A 14437-nucleotide genomic window follows, 5' to 3' on the forward strand; every position below is an offset into this window, starting at 1 on the left:
ATTTTCATTTTCTAACAGATTAATCTCTCAAGCTATTCTCTCTACCCATCTCTGGTATGTCTGTGTCTACCACAATTGTAACTAACACAAAAATAATACAATAATGATTGACCACTGTTAGGATTACTGAGGCTGTGGCAGAGGGAGAATGCAAGCAGGGCTGTCGAGAAGGCACTCTTCTCCTCAAAAGTTCTGCTGATCTCCATCATAAGGGCACATTTCTTTTAAAATTCAGACCATTCTCAGACTGCTTTACTAACTACAATGTTGTAGTTTAAGGCACTTACACTAAAGAAGCCCACTAGTAATTATTACTCTGCTTGGACAACATGATTTGAGCTGATAATCTAAATGAATTGAGAGTGACATGAGCTGGTTGATGGCCAACACTTCTCACTCCTGTCTAAGAGCGCTTGCAAGTTGATTCCCTGGCATGTGTAGGCCTCCATGAACATCTCTCATGCTGCTCTCCAGTTCCATGTCCTTACCTCACTGACATAGATTCCCGTGTCCTCCTCATCATCGGTTCTGTAACAGACAGTCAGCCCCAGCTTCTCCTGGCTGCCAATGCGGCACAGCTCCACCTCCTACAAGAAAATTTACAGGCTTTTGTGGCGGCTCTTGCCAAGGTTGGAAAGAACTGCACAGCACAAGGGAGCACCAAGCTGCTGAGCTATTCATGCTGTATGACCTACTCATCCTGCTCAATCTTGAGACACAAAGTTATGGGTGGATCTTTAAAGCAGAAATTATTCCGTGAATTAAGAAGGAAATCCCAGTACAATGCAAGTTCAAGCTATACAGAAACTGTTTGGTAAGACATGCCAAACTTTGAGAAATATAGCTGTGCATTGATTTTGCAGATCTTTGACTTTTGTGTAATAGAAGCTGACTTACAGTAGATTACATAGTCCTTCTAGTCGCATCACAATAGCTGATTTATAGCATGTAAGACAGGCTGGATACATCAATCAATCCATCACACAAGTGCCACTCCCTTCTGACAGCAATCCAAGCCATAAAGCAGAAGTACAGGCTTCCATTAATGGCATAATTCCTTCCCTGGCCAGTGTACTGGTGCTTCATTGCAGAAGCTGTTGGATAACAGAAAGATGCTTCAAGGAATCTCCTGTGGAGCTAAACAGCAGTGGCATCCTCCTCAATTGTGAGATGATGCAGAAAACATATTTTTAGTGCCAGATGTCCCAGCAGTGGCATCTCATGAAAAGTGCAAGTTTTTGGGCAGATGGTAAAGTGATAACTATATACACCAATCTGAGTTAAGCATCTTTAGGGCTTCATAGGGGAACCATTCACAAAAAGGCAAAGCTGCACTTGGTTTGAACATTGTGAAAGAAATAGTTGTAATAAAGCAGGATGAACCCAATAACACTGAGTATTAGCTTGGCTTCAAGTAGGAAACTTTGGTTGGTATTTGTATGTAAAGAGAGTCTTCAGGTCACATTTGGACCCTGACAACTTCTGCTTCTGTGGCTATGCAATAAAAGGAGAGAGAACAACCCTTGCTTCAGTTCTCAGATACAGAGCTCTCTGTGATACAAATCCTGTTCCCCCCATTCCCAGACATGTCATACAGACTAATCCACAAAAAGGCATTGGGTGCACAGTAGTGAGGACTCACTACTGAATCCAGCAAGTTGTAGGGCTCAGTTGTCAAAAAAGCACAACTTACAGAAAAAGCTGTACTTCATACACATGGGTTAGCCAACGAGCCTCGTGACGTTTTCAATTCAGCTGAAGATCTTTCACAAAGTGCACTGCTTTGGCTTGCTCCCCTACTCTCTCATGAGAATTCAAATCTACACAGTTTCACTACCTGCACAAATCCTAGAAGCTTCTCTCTGGACTTTGGATATTCAATGTCTTCATGAAAACAAATAAAATGTAGAAAAAAACTCATGAAATCTGTAGTATTTAGTTTTTCTTAGATATGGCAGGAGCTCTGCATAGGGTGGCAAAGAGTGGAATTATTCACCAGTACACATTACACATTGGGTTTGAAAGAAGAAACACAGAAGCATGTTTTATTAGGGAAGGAAATTACAGTGACCTGATTTTGGCATTGGGAGCAAAAGGATGTGTACTGGAGGGAGGCCTATTCAAAACCCATAGTAATTGATGTCTCCAGAGGGAAAGACCACTTGACTAGAACTGTAATATTAGGGAGAAATTACAGTAACAAAATGGCTTCAATTACAGCAACAAGGTACATTTTTAAGGAATAAAGAAGTTTGTGGTCCCATGGAGGCCTATAAGGAAACCTAAATACACCATAAAGGGCTGAAACTGGGACCTTTAAATCAAGGCAAACAGGGAGCTGTGCACAAGCTGAAATCCATTAACTTTCATTGTCCTGCTGGCACAACCTCTTGTATCCCCAAGCTGAGGGTAGACAGAGGCCCCAAGGACTGCTCTGAACACAATTTCTTCAGATGGGAATGACCTTAAAATTCTTGTGGATGATTTGACTCAAAATACTACTTCAAAACTGTACCAACATTTCAGGCTGCAAACAAACTGAATTCTCTTAGTGTGGTGGCTCAATGAGCAGAAAAAATTAACCATTTAGGGCATGAAAGAGCAAAGGAAAATGAGGATGAGCCTAGAGGCTTCATCCTGTGTGTACAAGAGATTTGCCAAAACCACCTCAGGGAAGCAGCTGATGACAAGTATCAGTGACTAATGTCCCCTGGCTGGGCTGCAATAGCCCTGGCTGCACACAGTACTTGAGCCACCGCAGCTTTCATTTCTCTGCCGAGTAACAGATCTGAGAGCTGAGGTTAGTACTTGGTAATCTTGGACTATCTCTTTCTTAAATATAGTCTGATGACTGCACATGGCTGTGGCTGCTTAGGAGCTGTAGATATCTACAACTGAGATCCTGGCACTTAAATACCAAGTCCCCAACAACCACTTCATGTTTTTCAGTGTAGATGCAAGTACACACTCAAGTCATATCTCATTCAGCATGGGGGACAAAGTGGTTAAGGTCTGTTTCTTTCCACTGGAAGTCATTCCAGATAACTTCCTCTGGCCCATGTCACTTCTGCACTACTAACCTCATCTCTTTTTTTACAGGAAACACAATACATCCTGGTCACAAGCAAACGAACCAGAGTTAAAAAATATTTTTTGAAAATTTAAAACCACTTTGCATGAAATAGTATATCATCTCTTAGAGCAAAAGCCCACAAATCTGCTAAGTCTGAGTAATAAGCATGTACAAAACAATTTCAGCAGAAGAGCAGCAAGTGAAAAACTAGAGAATCTGGACTATCACAGTCAGATACATTTGACATAGTATTTTGCAACAGACGCTTTATAGTGCTGTGGAGTTTTTCTCCTCACAACTAGTCTTCAACAGATGAAACAGTAGGTTTGACAGCAGTAATGAATTTGCAAATAATTTCCTCCTCTGAAATCTTTTTTGATATATATGCACGCATGTGTGCGCGCACACACACGCAGTCACTTTCTCTTTGGCTTTTCTCTGTGTGCATGAGTCTTCAAGACTGAGCATTTTCAAAATATATGAGAAATAATATTTGGACATTCATGAATAGTGCTGACAGACAGATGGTGGGAGAGAGGGACTGAAGCTCAGGAAGAGCTCAGGAAATGATAGCCTTCCCTTCTTCTGGGCACATAGGGGGCAGCACCTCTCAACTCTTTGAAGAGTACTTTGCTGCCAAGTGACAGAAATCAATGCCAAATGGCTAAATCTTTGACTTGCTGCTTTTTTTCTCTGAGTGGCCAGAACAAAAATTCAGTGCATTTTCACAGTAAAGACAATACTTTATGGTATTTCGCTATAAATTATTTGGTTAAAAGACACACGCGGAAATTAGAATAAGGACTATCCCTTCTTGAAAGATTGGGATGCAAATTTACAAAGTAGCCAATTTCTGCAGACATAGAAAAGACAGAAAAGAGATGCAGATCATGTAGGATTGAAATTTCCCTACCATTGCAAATTTATTGTACTTTACCCAAAAAAAAAAAAAAAAAATTAGGAATATCTTGCCTCACAAGACAGATTTTTTTAGCAGAGTTCCCCTGTTTGATTGTAACTGCTTTGCTATATTCACCTCATACAACTTTTTGTGACTTGTTTTCCTTATCTATAAGCAGAAAAACACTACCAGAGTAGCAGCACATTAAAGAATAAATGGTCACAGAGCATTTGAAAAGCACTGTAAGAATACTATAAATACTCTACACCCTTCAAAAAAATCCCCATCTGCCTTTACACCAATTGCTGAACCCACTCAAAAGACCAAGACAGACTATCAAAACTGTCACAGCTACTGAGCTTTCCTCACCCATACAGGATCCAGAGTAATGGGTCCAATGAACTCTGCCACGAGAAGGGGCAGCATCAAATCCAAACACAGCAGTATTTTTCCTAAATGGACATTGTGTGATAAGTTAACATTAAACTCCTCATTACAATGAGAATATTATCTTGCCATTGAGATAAAAAACAAATTAATAGTCAAAAAACAATTTTAATTAGTGTTACTCCCCAGTGTAACAGAACCTGTTATTCATCGTTCAAATTTTATGTTTTTGTGACATGATAAGACAGGAGATCCTAAACATTTTCAGTTTGTGATACAGTCAACAGTTTAATTTCTAAGCATTAACTAGAATCTACTCATTCTATTTAGCTCCATTATCTTTAGAGGAAAAGATCAGTATAGTCTAGCCTGTAAAACCAAAAGACTCTTTCCTCTTTCTTCCCTCTTGTTCAAACAACACTCCTAAATACAGGGGAAGAAAAAAAAGACAGGAATGAGAAGAGAAGCTTTGCTGTTTACAAGTATGAAAACAACAGGTTTTAAATTAAGAGCCAACACAGCAGGACACACATAGGTTTTAGAAAAGGAAATCACCACAGCATACTCGAGAAGGATTCCTACTCCATCAGCAGAAAGAAAAAGTGCTGCCAATCTGAAAAACTCCTTGTGTGGTGAAACAAACAATGCAGTTCAGTGATGTTTTATCTTAATCCTAAAATGTTTGAAATATGGCTGTCAAGTTCTATTTACAAAGCCCACAGGAATGTAATGGTGTTTTAAGGCAAAAGAATTCCAAGAGATGCACTCTATGGACATGGCTGTGGGCTCAGCAATTTTTCTGTACCAGTGAAGGATTACTAGTACCTTTTGGACCAAACCCAGATTATAATTCTTACTAGCTGATATTATTGCAATATCAAGGGGAAAAAAAGCCCAGAAAAGAAAATGTTATCTTCGTAGCCACCCAGAACAATGCACTTACCACTAATAAGTGAATTACTGCCCACAGCTAAGTGGTCATGTGCAGATTCTGAAACAACCCCATGAGATAAACTACCTTTATGTTTTACCCCTTAACAGTCCACCACCAGGCAGAGCACCAAACTCTTTACACAATTTACCTCATAGTGAGATGACCTAAGAGTTTGGAATTGTTAAAATACACAAAGGTTCAGCCTACAGGTTTCTTGATTTTTGCCTTGTTTACCTGTAAAGCAGTGTCTTGTGTCAGGCAAGTTATTCTGTGCCACAGCCCTTTCAGCAGAAATCAAGGCTTATTGAATGGAACAAGGGGCCCAATATCTGATGATCCAAAGTGGAGAAGCACAGTGTTTAGTGTACATTTTAAGAAAAAACAACAACAAAATAATAAAGCAAAATAAGAACAGAATAGTTACTTTGTCTTTGTTTTTCCTTTTTACCTGTAGCAATTGCTGACAAGCTGCTTTTACTGTTCATCTTGCTAATGGTATAACTGACAGAATGAGTAATTGAATGAAGGAAGCACAAAAGGCCAAGATCAGAGTACTTACAGAATAGCTCAATAAGGAATTAACTGAGAAAGTACATTAAAGTCAGACTTATTTTAATAAATTAGTTACACTGAAAAAAAATCCTCATCTATCTGAGCTAGTGCCAGTCTTTTGAGGCCTCAAACAGAAGAGCTAAGGGACTATAAGGATTATACCTTAAAATTAAGATTCATTCTGCAGTATCATCTTGATTCGGCACCTTTATGGGTGAGACCAACCTCCAGCTGAATTTTGGCTGCTTTTTACACTTTCTGTCACAGTTACTATATGAAGTTTCTGTAAGTCATAATTTTTTTCAGCTTCTTGTGAGTTCCTGTTAACTATGGAAACTAAGAAAAGATCAGTTTCAGTCTCATAAAAGTGTTTAGTAATTCCAGCTCTGCAGTTCTTGTCTCATCACTTATCTTGCATCTCAATGATGCAAGCACTGGGATCATGATGAGACAGGTCTTCAAAGAGCCAAGCACCTGGCAGCATCTTGCTAATAGCATTCACTTTCTGGGTCTTTTCCTCCACCTGACCTGAAGGATTTACCTTTTCCAGGCTGCTAAATCAACAGTCGTTTACATTGCTACTTCGTATAATATTTAATTTTCATAATGCCACACACTCATCATCACTGGCAAGTAATTCTGCTCATGAAATAAAAATAATACAAACAGAACCTTAACTCTTTGTACAGGAACAGCTCAATCTAATGAAGCCCTAGGAGGGCTAACAGTGGAACTACTAAATAGAAAAAATTCATCTCAAATTCAGAAGAGATGATAATGGTATTACATGTCACATAAAATCATGCATTGCAAATGAGAGGGTGTAAAACAGAGGGTTTGTAGCAAAACAAACATCAGCAGCAGAATAAATGCTGTTCTTTAGACTTCATTTTAAAGCACAGTTTATTTCATCTCAAATTTGTACTGTGCAGGAGTTGTGAGTGTCATGTACAAATGATCAGGGTGTGTACAATGGGTAAGATACACACTCTAAACAGACACTTAGTGTTTCAAACAGGTATCATGTGTCTCATAACCCAAATCATGCTTCCAACACTGAGCATGGCTTTTTTTAGAGTTTATATGGTGACCAGAAGTAATTGGAAGAAACTCAGAAGAAAGAGAATGTAAATCCTAGCATTGGTAGAATTCATCAAAACAATCTATTTCAATTATGATCTGTTTTCTATGGACTACCTATCTTTGTTTAGATGAAGAGAGTCTGTAATGCCTCTGCTGTATATTTAACAAAGTAATTTCATACTAAGGTAGCTATTTCACTTTCAGGGTTGGGGTGGATGTTGAATATTTAATTCTTTACTTGCATGTGCATGGGTCTGTGTGTATAAACTTCTGTATATGACTATATAGGCACTGCTGTACTTATATATCTGTGCAGTGCTTATGTATCTGTATGTAAATGCATGCCAGGCAGGCCAGTTACACTGCAGAAAATCTTTCCTGGCAATCACCTAACAGTTAATTTAAGAGCATGATTATAAATCTTGAAAAGATAGTAACAGGGTATATGCTTATAATGAGAAAGTAAAAATGTCAGATCACCCCACAATCCACAGAATCAGAGCAATGACATTTGCAGCCATCTCTGGATTTCACTAACTTTTAATGACAAACCACACAGATTATCTATTTATTCATAAATGCAAAAAAAGAAATGGCAAAAGGAAACAAGAATATCCAGTTTCTAGAAAAGCTCTTCTGTCATACGATAGATCAGTCCAACGTAAAGCCCTTCTCTCACTTTACCTCCATGACAACTGAGTGTTTAGGGTGAGCTGCTGTAAAGAAACAGCTCACAGGAGAGCCTGTATAGAGGAACTGCCTATCACTGCAGCTTTCTTAAGTGTGCCAATAAAAAAAGATCAAAACCGCCTGGGATTCTGGGGCTTCCAGACAGCAGGCAAGCAATTCTGCAGGCAAACAAAGGCATCCTAAACCTCAGAACTGTCCTAACATCATCAAGAGTTATGCTCTCCTGTCAAAGGGATTTTCCAGGAAATACATTAATGCCTTTGTAACACAGGCTAATTGAAGGCTATGTTCCAGAAGTATTCAGTGTGAAACAGAGTGCAATGAAACAGCCCTCCCCTTCACAGGTCATTGCAGGGTCCTATCACGTTCTTTTCACAATGAATAAACTTGTATTTAAAAGCTTGCAGGGGATTTAATTTACAAACGCCAGCCACTTTTACAAGAAAAACAATTCTCCTATCAGAAAAGCAAAGCTCTTAACTGCTCTGCTATCTTCATCATGGAAGGTTACAAACACTGCAGGATTTTAGCACATTATAGATCAGTTTTAGAATGCATTCTGTAAATGTCTATGGCGATTTGGTAGAGTTCAGGGTTTCACTTTTAAAATTACTGACATTGTCAAGTTGTAAAAATAACCTAAAGAAATAAATTATTTTCCCTCTTTCTAACAGTCCCAGTATGTTCTGTTATTCAGATTTCACACAGACCAGCACATCCACAATGTACTTGGGGGCTATTTGGATGGAAATAGAAAAGCTATGGAGCAAGACAGAGGCAGCCTAGATGTAAACAAGTTGGAACTGCTGGCAGCTGTGCTGTTACAAATAAAATTGCATTCCCTGGTGTCTTCCCACTTATCAATTTTGACAGAAGACTGTCCTGACTTCTCATAAACAGCATCGAAAAGGACAAATCACATTGGGTGTCAGATTTGCCAGAATGGATTTGGTTGGTAGCTTACCACAAAGAAACAGAGGGTTATCTCCATTCCACATGGTGGGGAAAAACAATGCTCAGTCCAAGGGGTGGGGGCTTTACCTTATAGGCTGATGTCTCATATAATCCTCATTTTTTAAAGTCTGGGTTAGATTTAAGAATCTCTGCCACAAGATTTGTTTACATCAAAGCAAAAAGTAGAAATATCAGCAGGCATTTGTAAAATGCATAATCCAAACCCAAGCACAATGTAGTATGAGAAATACTTAAAAATAAAACCACTTTCCTACTGATCCCTGCTTTATAGCTACTCTTAGAGCCACATGCTCTTTTGTGTCCAGACAAAGAATGCTCTGGGATGGCAGGATGCTGTAGACAATGATACCAGTGTTAGAAAACAAAAGAAAACAAAAGGAGAAAAAGAAAAAAACTAGCAGAAAACCCCAGAATTAATATGCTTAAATATAGGCACCTATTAATTAAATATCATTGTTCTGGGAGAGCAGAATTTGGCCCTGTTGCTGCTGAATCCTTTGATAATAAAGAAGCTCTAATGGATGTGGGAATTCACTCTTACCCTGTGGCTCTGGAGTGAAAATTTTTGGTGTGCATTACACTTCCCTGTGAAAAATCAAACAATGGAGAAACTTAAGGCGTGGTGGGGTTGCCAGTGAATATTCAGCAGTTTGATGTATGATAATCAGTAATAGCCTGCTGGCCATGAGTGGGAGGAGGAAGACACCCTGGTGTCAGCTGAGACTCCCTTCGAGTGAGGATGGGGCAACTGATTGGGCTGCATGAATGATGGACCTGGACTACAGATATGAGAAGCCTGTGGACACTGTACTATGAACAAATTCAGTGTTGCAGTGGGAGGAAGGGTCTGGAGCATATGAGGATGAGATAAACACCTCTAAGTCTGTGGGCTTGGCAGACCTTGTTGTGGCCTGTCTGACTTGCATTTAAAGGATATTCTAGCTTAAAGACACACAGTGGACTTTGGAGTAAGTGTATGTCATATGGAAGTCAAAGAAGAAAAAAAAAATCCTTTACAAATTACAGGCTTCCTGGCTGCTGGTCAACAGCTGACAGTGTATCCTCCAGGAAGCCACAAACCTTCTCTTGAAACTTAACTAGTGTGCATGCTACCAAATCTTCAGATTCCAAAATGATAAATCCAAAAAAATCAACACTTATGAGAAATATTAAAACTAAAATACTCTAAATGCTATTGAAAACCAATTTTTCCCTATTGTCTGAATGATCACACTTACTGGAAAGTAAAATATCCACTGTCTTCTTTCCAACAAGCCATGGCCTTACTTTTCTCTCTGATTCTTCCTCTCCTCTTTACTTCTGTTCCTTTCCCATGGTGCAGTATGAATGGTAATTTATTAGAGATACTTAACTACATATCTATATTTTCCTGTGATATGTATGCATATATATTTTCTCCTGCTTGAGACCCAGCACCCCTTCTGGCATGTTGTGTATCTGGGAAAACCATGAATACTTGCTTTCTGAGCAGAGAGATCCATGATGAAATGCTTATATGTAGTATTTTTCAGGAGTCAACTTTGGTCCTTGCTTATGGTGTTTCCCTCAATAGAAATGTGAATTTGCAAGAATACAAAAGGAGGTTAAAGTATAATGAGCTAACTGATAATATGCAGTGAAGTGTTTCTTTTTCACTAATCTCAGCTCCTACATTGTCACTTTCTTCTCATTAAAGAAAGTAGGTGGGGATAGCACAGACAAGGCAGAAACTGAACCTTATGTTAAAATGAGATAAGCAGACTGGAGTAGTAACTATTCTATTGAGCAGTGTGTGTGAACACGCTAACCTGTCACATTGGTTTTTGCTCCTTGAGGGTGGGGGAAACAAACCCAACAAACTTAACCAGTTCATTCTTTTTTTCCTTTTGGGGCTTTCCAGAATTTGCTCCCACATCTGTTTTCCAATGGAAATGGCTCTGATGTAAAATGTTAGAATGGACCTTCTCTTGGTTTTCAGGTAGGAATACAGTAATCCATATCTGACTAGAAGTCCATTAACTAATTAGAGGGCTGGAGTACATCTCCAAAAAGGGAAAGCTGCGAGAACTGCATTTGATTAGCCTTTTGAAGAGAATTCACCTACTCAATAAGGAGATATTGTTGTTTCCTTCAGACACCAACTGCAAGAGTCCAGAGAAGTCAGAACCAGACTCTTATTTGAGGTGCATTGTGACAGCCATGTGAGACAACAGACATCAGTTGCTACTCGGGAAATTCCAGTTGGATATTTAGGGAAGTGCTTCTTTACTATATGAGGATAGTCAAAGACCGGAAAAGTTGTCCTGCAAAGCTGAAGCTGCAGACTATAACTACAAGTTGTAGACTACACCTATATCAGCTGTATAATCAGCATCCATTTCTTTGCTCCTCTACAACAGGTTCACTGCAATTTCTGGACTTGCCTCAAATAGGGGTAATTGAAGGCTACTTGGAAAATTTAGTGGTAATGTCTACGGAAGGGAATGAGACAATATTAGCTCATGACATCAGTGCTAAAATCTTTACAGCAACTTCTACATTTCTGTTTATCATTCATTGTGTTGGAGATTAAGGTCTGGAAGGGATCCAAGATGTGCAAACCTCTATGTACTTGGAAACCAGTCTCCACACCTGAGACTGTCAGATATATACTTTGTCCATGAATGCCCTCTTTGATACTCTGGAGTTTTCCAGGCCCTAATGGTATAAAAACATTCAAATCTGATACACTTCACTGGGTAGAAGAAAACATGTTGAAACAAGAATTCTGTTAAGACCAGGAACTTCAGGACCCCAGATGATAGCTATTTCCCTTCCAAAAACCCCATCTACCTCAGCTGTTTCTGGTTTCCAATTCCCTTATGTCTAATAAAGAACCTCTTCATACCTTACAGTTCTTTCTAAACTGTAGCAAGCACCTTTTTCTAGACAATATACCTTAGATACACAAAGTCCAGAGATTTAAGGGGCATCATAGCTGCAGTTCAGATCAGCTGAAAATCACTTAGAATAATTAGCTTTCACAATACAATAAATGAAATAATAAATTAAAACAATACTATACAATACAATAAATTTCACCTAGTGCAGGTAAAAACATACTTTATATTTGCTGTATTTCAAAATGCTACCGCTGAGTACTTGGCTCTATAAACATCATTGTTACTGCTGCCTGCCTGCTTTGGGCCTGAAATGTGTCAGAAGATTTATCTGCCTCATCAGCACTTTCTAAACACCCAGGCAGCCAATCGAAATGGGGAGGCATAACAGATGTGCCAACATCTGCTGCAGCAAGCATTTATCTGGACAGTGGAACACATAGCTGTAGATTCAAACTCTTATCCATTTACAACTCCATGTGTATGGACAGCCTAGATCTACAACTGTATGAAGGCTGTTTTGGGATATTAATTGAAATCAAGCTGAAAATGCAGTTGTTCAATTACATTTGTGAGAAATATACCTTCCTGTAATTCATTTTATGCCTTTCAGACACAGTAAAGGCAAAATACTATGAAAAAGCTGATTTTAAAGTTGAACTTAGAAATTCTTAGAAAACACTATTAAAATTCCATCCCATCTATGGTCTTGTTTACCTTGAGGTACGCGCATATTAAAATATGTATAGTTAAAATATGTACATTTTAATCACATACATGTGCCTATAAATCAAGCACATGAAGCAATAAGAAATTACTTTCAAAACACATTTTGATTTTCCTGGCACCAAAGTAAGGTCTATGGGCACCACATCCATGCTGAGTTTCAGCTGTTCAAACTTCTGTTGCACACAGAATGCCCTCTACCCCCAAACACACACTTGTGCAGATTGATAAAATCATGAGATGAAATACAAAGCAAACTCATCTTCTGCTTTTTGATGCACAATACAGTTTCACCTGTATTCCTGCTCACCAAACCATGCCCTCTAGGAATAACTATCACATTCTCTTTGAAGAGATCCCTCATTAAATAAAAAAGCAAACTCCCAGAGAAAAGGCCTCTCCTGCTTTTTTTTTTTGATTTCTCCTCTCAAAGCCCCGCATGAATAATACTGAAACCTTGTTTTAAGCCCAGTTTATTGTAAAAGGTTCCCTCTTGCTAGGGTGACTCAGCCCATGCTTCCTGTGCTCTAGGATTTCCCAGGATCTAAGCTTTAAAATAGCAACATATTATAATAAACTGGTTAACATGACTGAGGCTACTTTTAAAAGAATATGTAAAATAAATTATTACCTCTCATATTTCTCTGTATAGCTAGATTTCATGTTTCCAAGACAGACTACATGAACATTCAAGTAGAAGGCATATGAAAAATAGCATCAATAAAACCCTTAGAAACATTTTGACTGCAAAGCATATATGGAAGTATGTGGGATAATAATGTAAGAACTGTCTAAACAAAGAATTTCTCCAAAACAGAAGATTTATAATCCACAGATCTACACAAATATGAAAATATTACCAGCACCTTTCTCTTCCTTCACTGACTGAAAAGCACATTCCATACATTGTTATATTGCCCGGCAATAGTGTTGCTGAACTAAAGTCACTTTTCTTCATTTTCCTGGAACAACATAAGCTCTGACAACAAGTAAGAATTTTTATTAGCTTCCAGGTGAAATAAGGAGTAACCCCGTGCTTGTTTTATGAAATCATGAAACAGAATGAATATCACTGACTTGATACATATTTTCTCCTGTTGTTAAAACACAATAAATGGTAATAACCTTGATAAATTTGTCCATGCCAGTTTTGTGTCTTTTTCTCCCCATTCTCTCATGATCCTCTGCAGTTGTGGACACGATTCAAATCCCTAAATTGGCTTATTTGTTACTTAGAGGAAGTGAGATGACAGCAAATTCATTCACTTTGAATGTCAGGATTTTGTGATGATATACAGCAATACACTCAAAATCAGTGAACAACTGTGGCAGAAATTACCCTGACATTGCCTTCTATCTAAATGACCCAATGACTAGCAAGGAAGAAGAGTGATTTAATGGCCAAAAAAGAGATGCATTATAATTAAAGGCTTCTAGCTTTTATTGCCAGTTCTGCCACTGATTGACTTGACAAGTCTCTCAGTACAACTGTCCTTAGTTCACCCACTTGTGAATTCATGTAGCAATACAGGACATATAACACTGCAGAATCTCAATAGAATGGTTTAATTTAATTTATTTATACCTGAAAAGTGACCTCAATACTTAAAAGACAAATGAAAAACTGAAAGAAAAGGGCTGCTCCTTTTATCAATCCTTTTTTCATTTACAGTGTACAATCGGGCACAGTTAGGGAGAAATTCCATGTTTAATATTGTCTATGGGTAAATTATACTGATGTAAATTCAAGGGTATTTAAAAATACATAATCTTATGCTGTTTTATTTCAAATGCGTGCTCAGTCTTCTTTTAACTATTTTCCAGTGTTATTAAAAGAAATAAAGCAAAAAATATTCCAGCACCACTCTCCCCTTTTTTATTTCAACTGTGACCTTTTCTATTTTTAGTCAATAGCTGGGTCACAGGCTGGGTGTTTGCCATCCAGAACTCTTTTGAGTTAACAGGAAGAAATCACAAGGAAAGGTTTCAGAAGCCTTGATCATGATAAGTGCTTCCTCAGGTCCAACTGAAACAACTCTAATAATCTATTTACTAATCCAGGAGAATTCCTTACAAGATAGCTTTAAAACATAGTCTATTTTTTTCTCTTTATATTTGTATGATAGAACAGGTGGAATGGGGAAAAAAATGGGCAAATCACCCCAAGTTCCCACAAACCAGACTTTCCTAAGCAGCCAAGACCACAAACTACAGACACACACATATCTGTTCACTTC

At 38.3% G+C, this 14437-nt stretch overlaps 1 protein-coding gene across 1 annotated transcript in view; it reads right to left on the reverse strand.

The window, feature by feature from the left end:
- Positions 1–14437, reverse strand: part of PDZRN4 (PDZ domain containing ring finger 4) — a 101209-nt gene that overhangs the window by 16293 nt on the left and 70479 nt on the right. The window contains exon 4 of the mRNA XM_005419263.2: positions 489–587. Within this exon, the coding sequence (XP_005419320.1) occupies positions 489–587 (99 nt within the window). The remainder of the gene's footprint in view (positions 1–488; positions 588–14437) is intronic.

Source organism: Geospiza fortis, unplaced genomic scaffold (genome assembly GCF_000277835.1).
Source record: "Geospiza fortis unplaced genomic scaffold, GeoFor_1.0 scaffold166, whole genome shotgun sequence".
NCBI classification, from domain to species: domain Eukaryota; kingdom Metazoa; phylum Chordata; class Aves; order Passeriformes; family Thraupidae; genus Geospiza; species Geospiza fortis.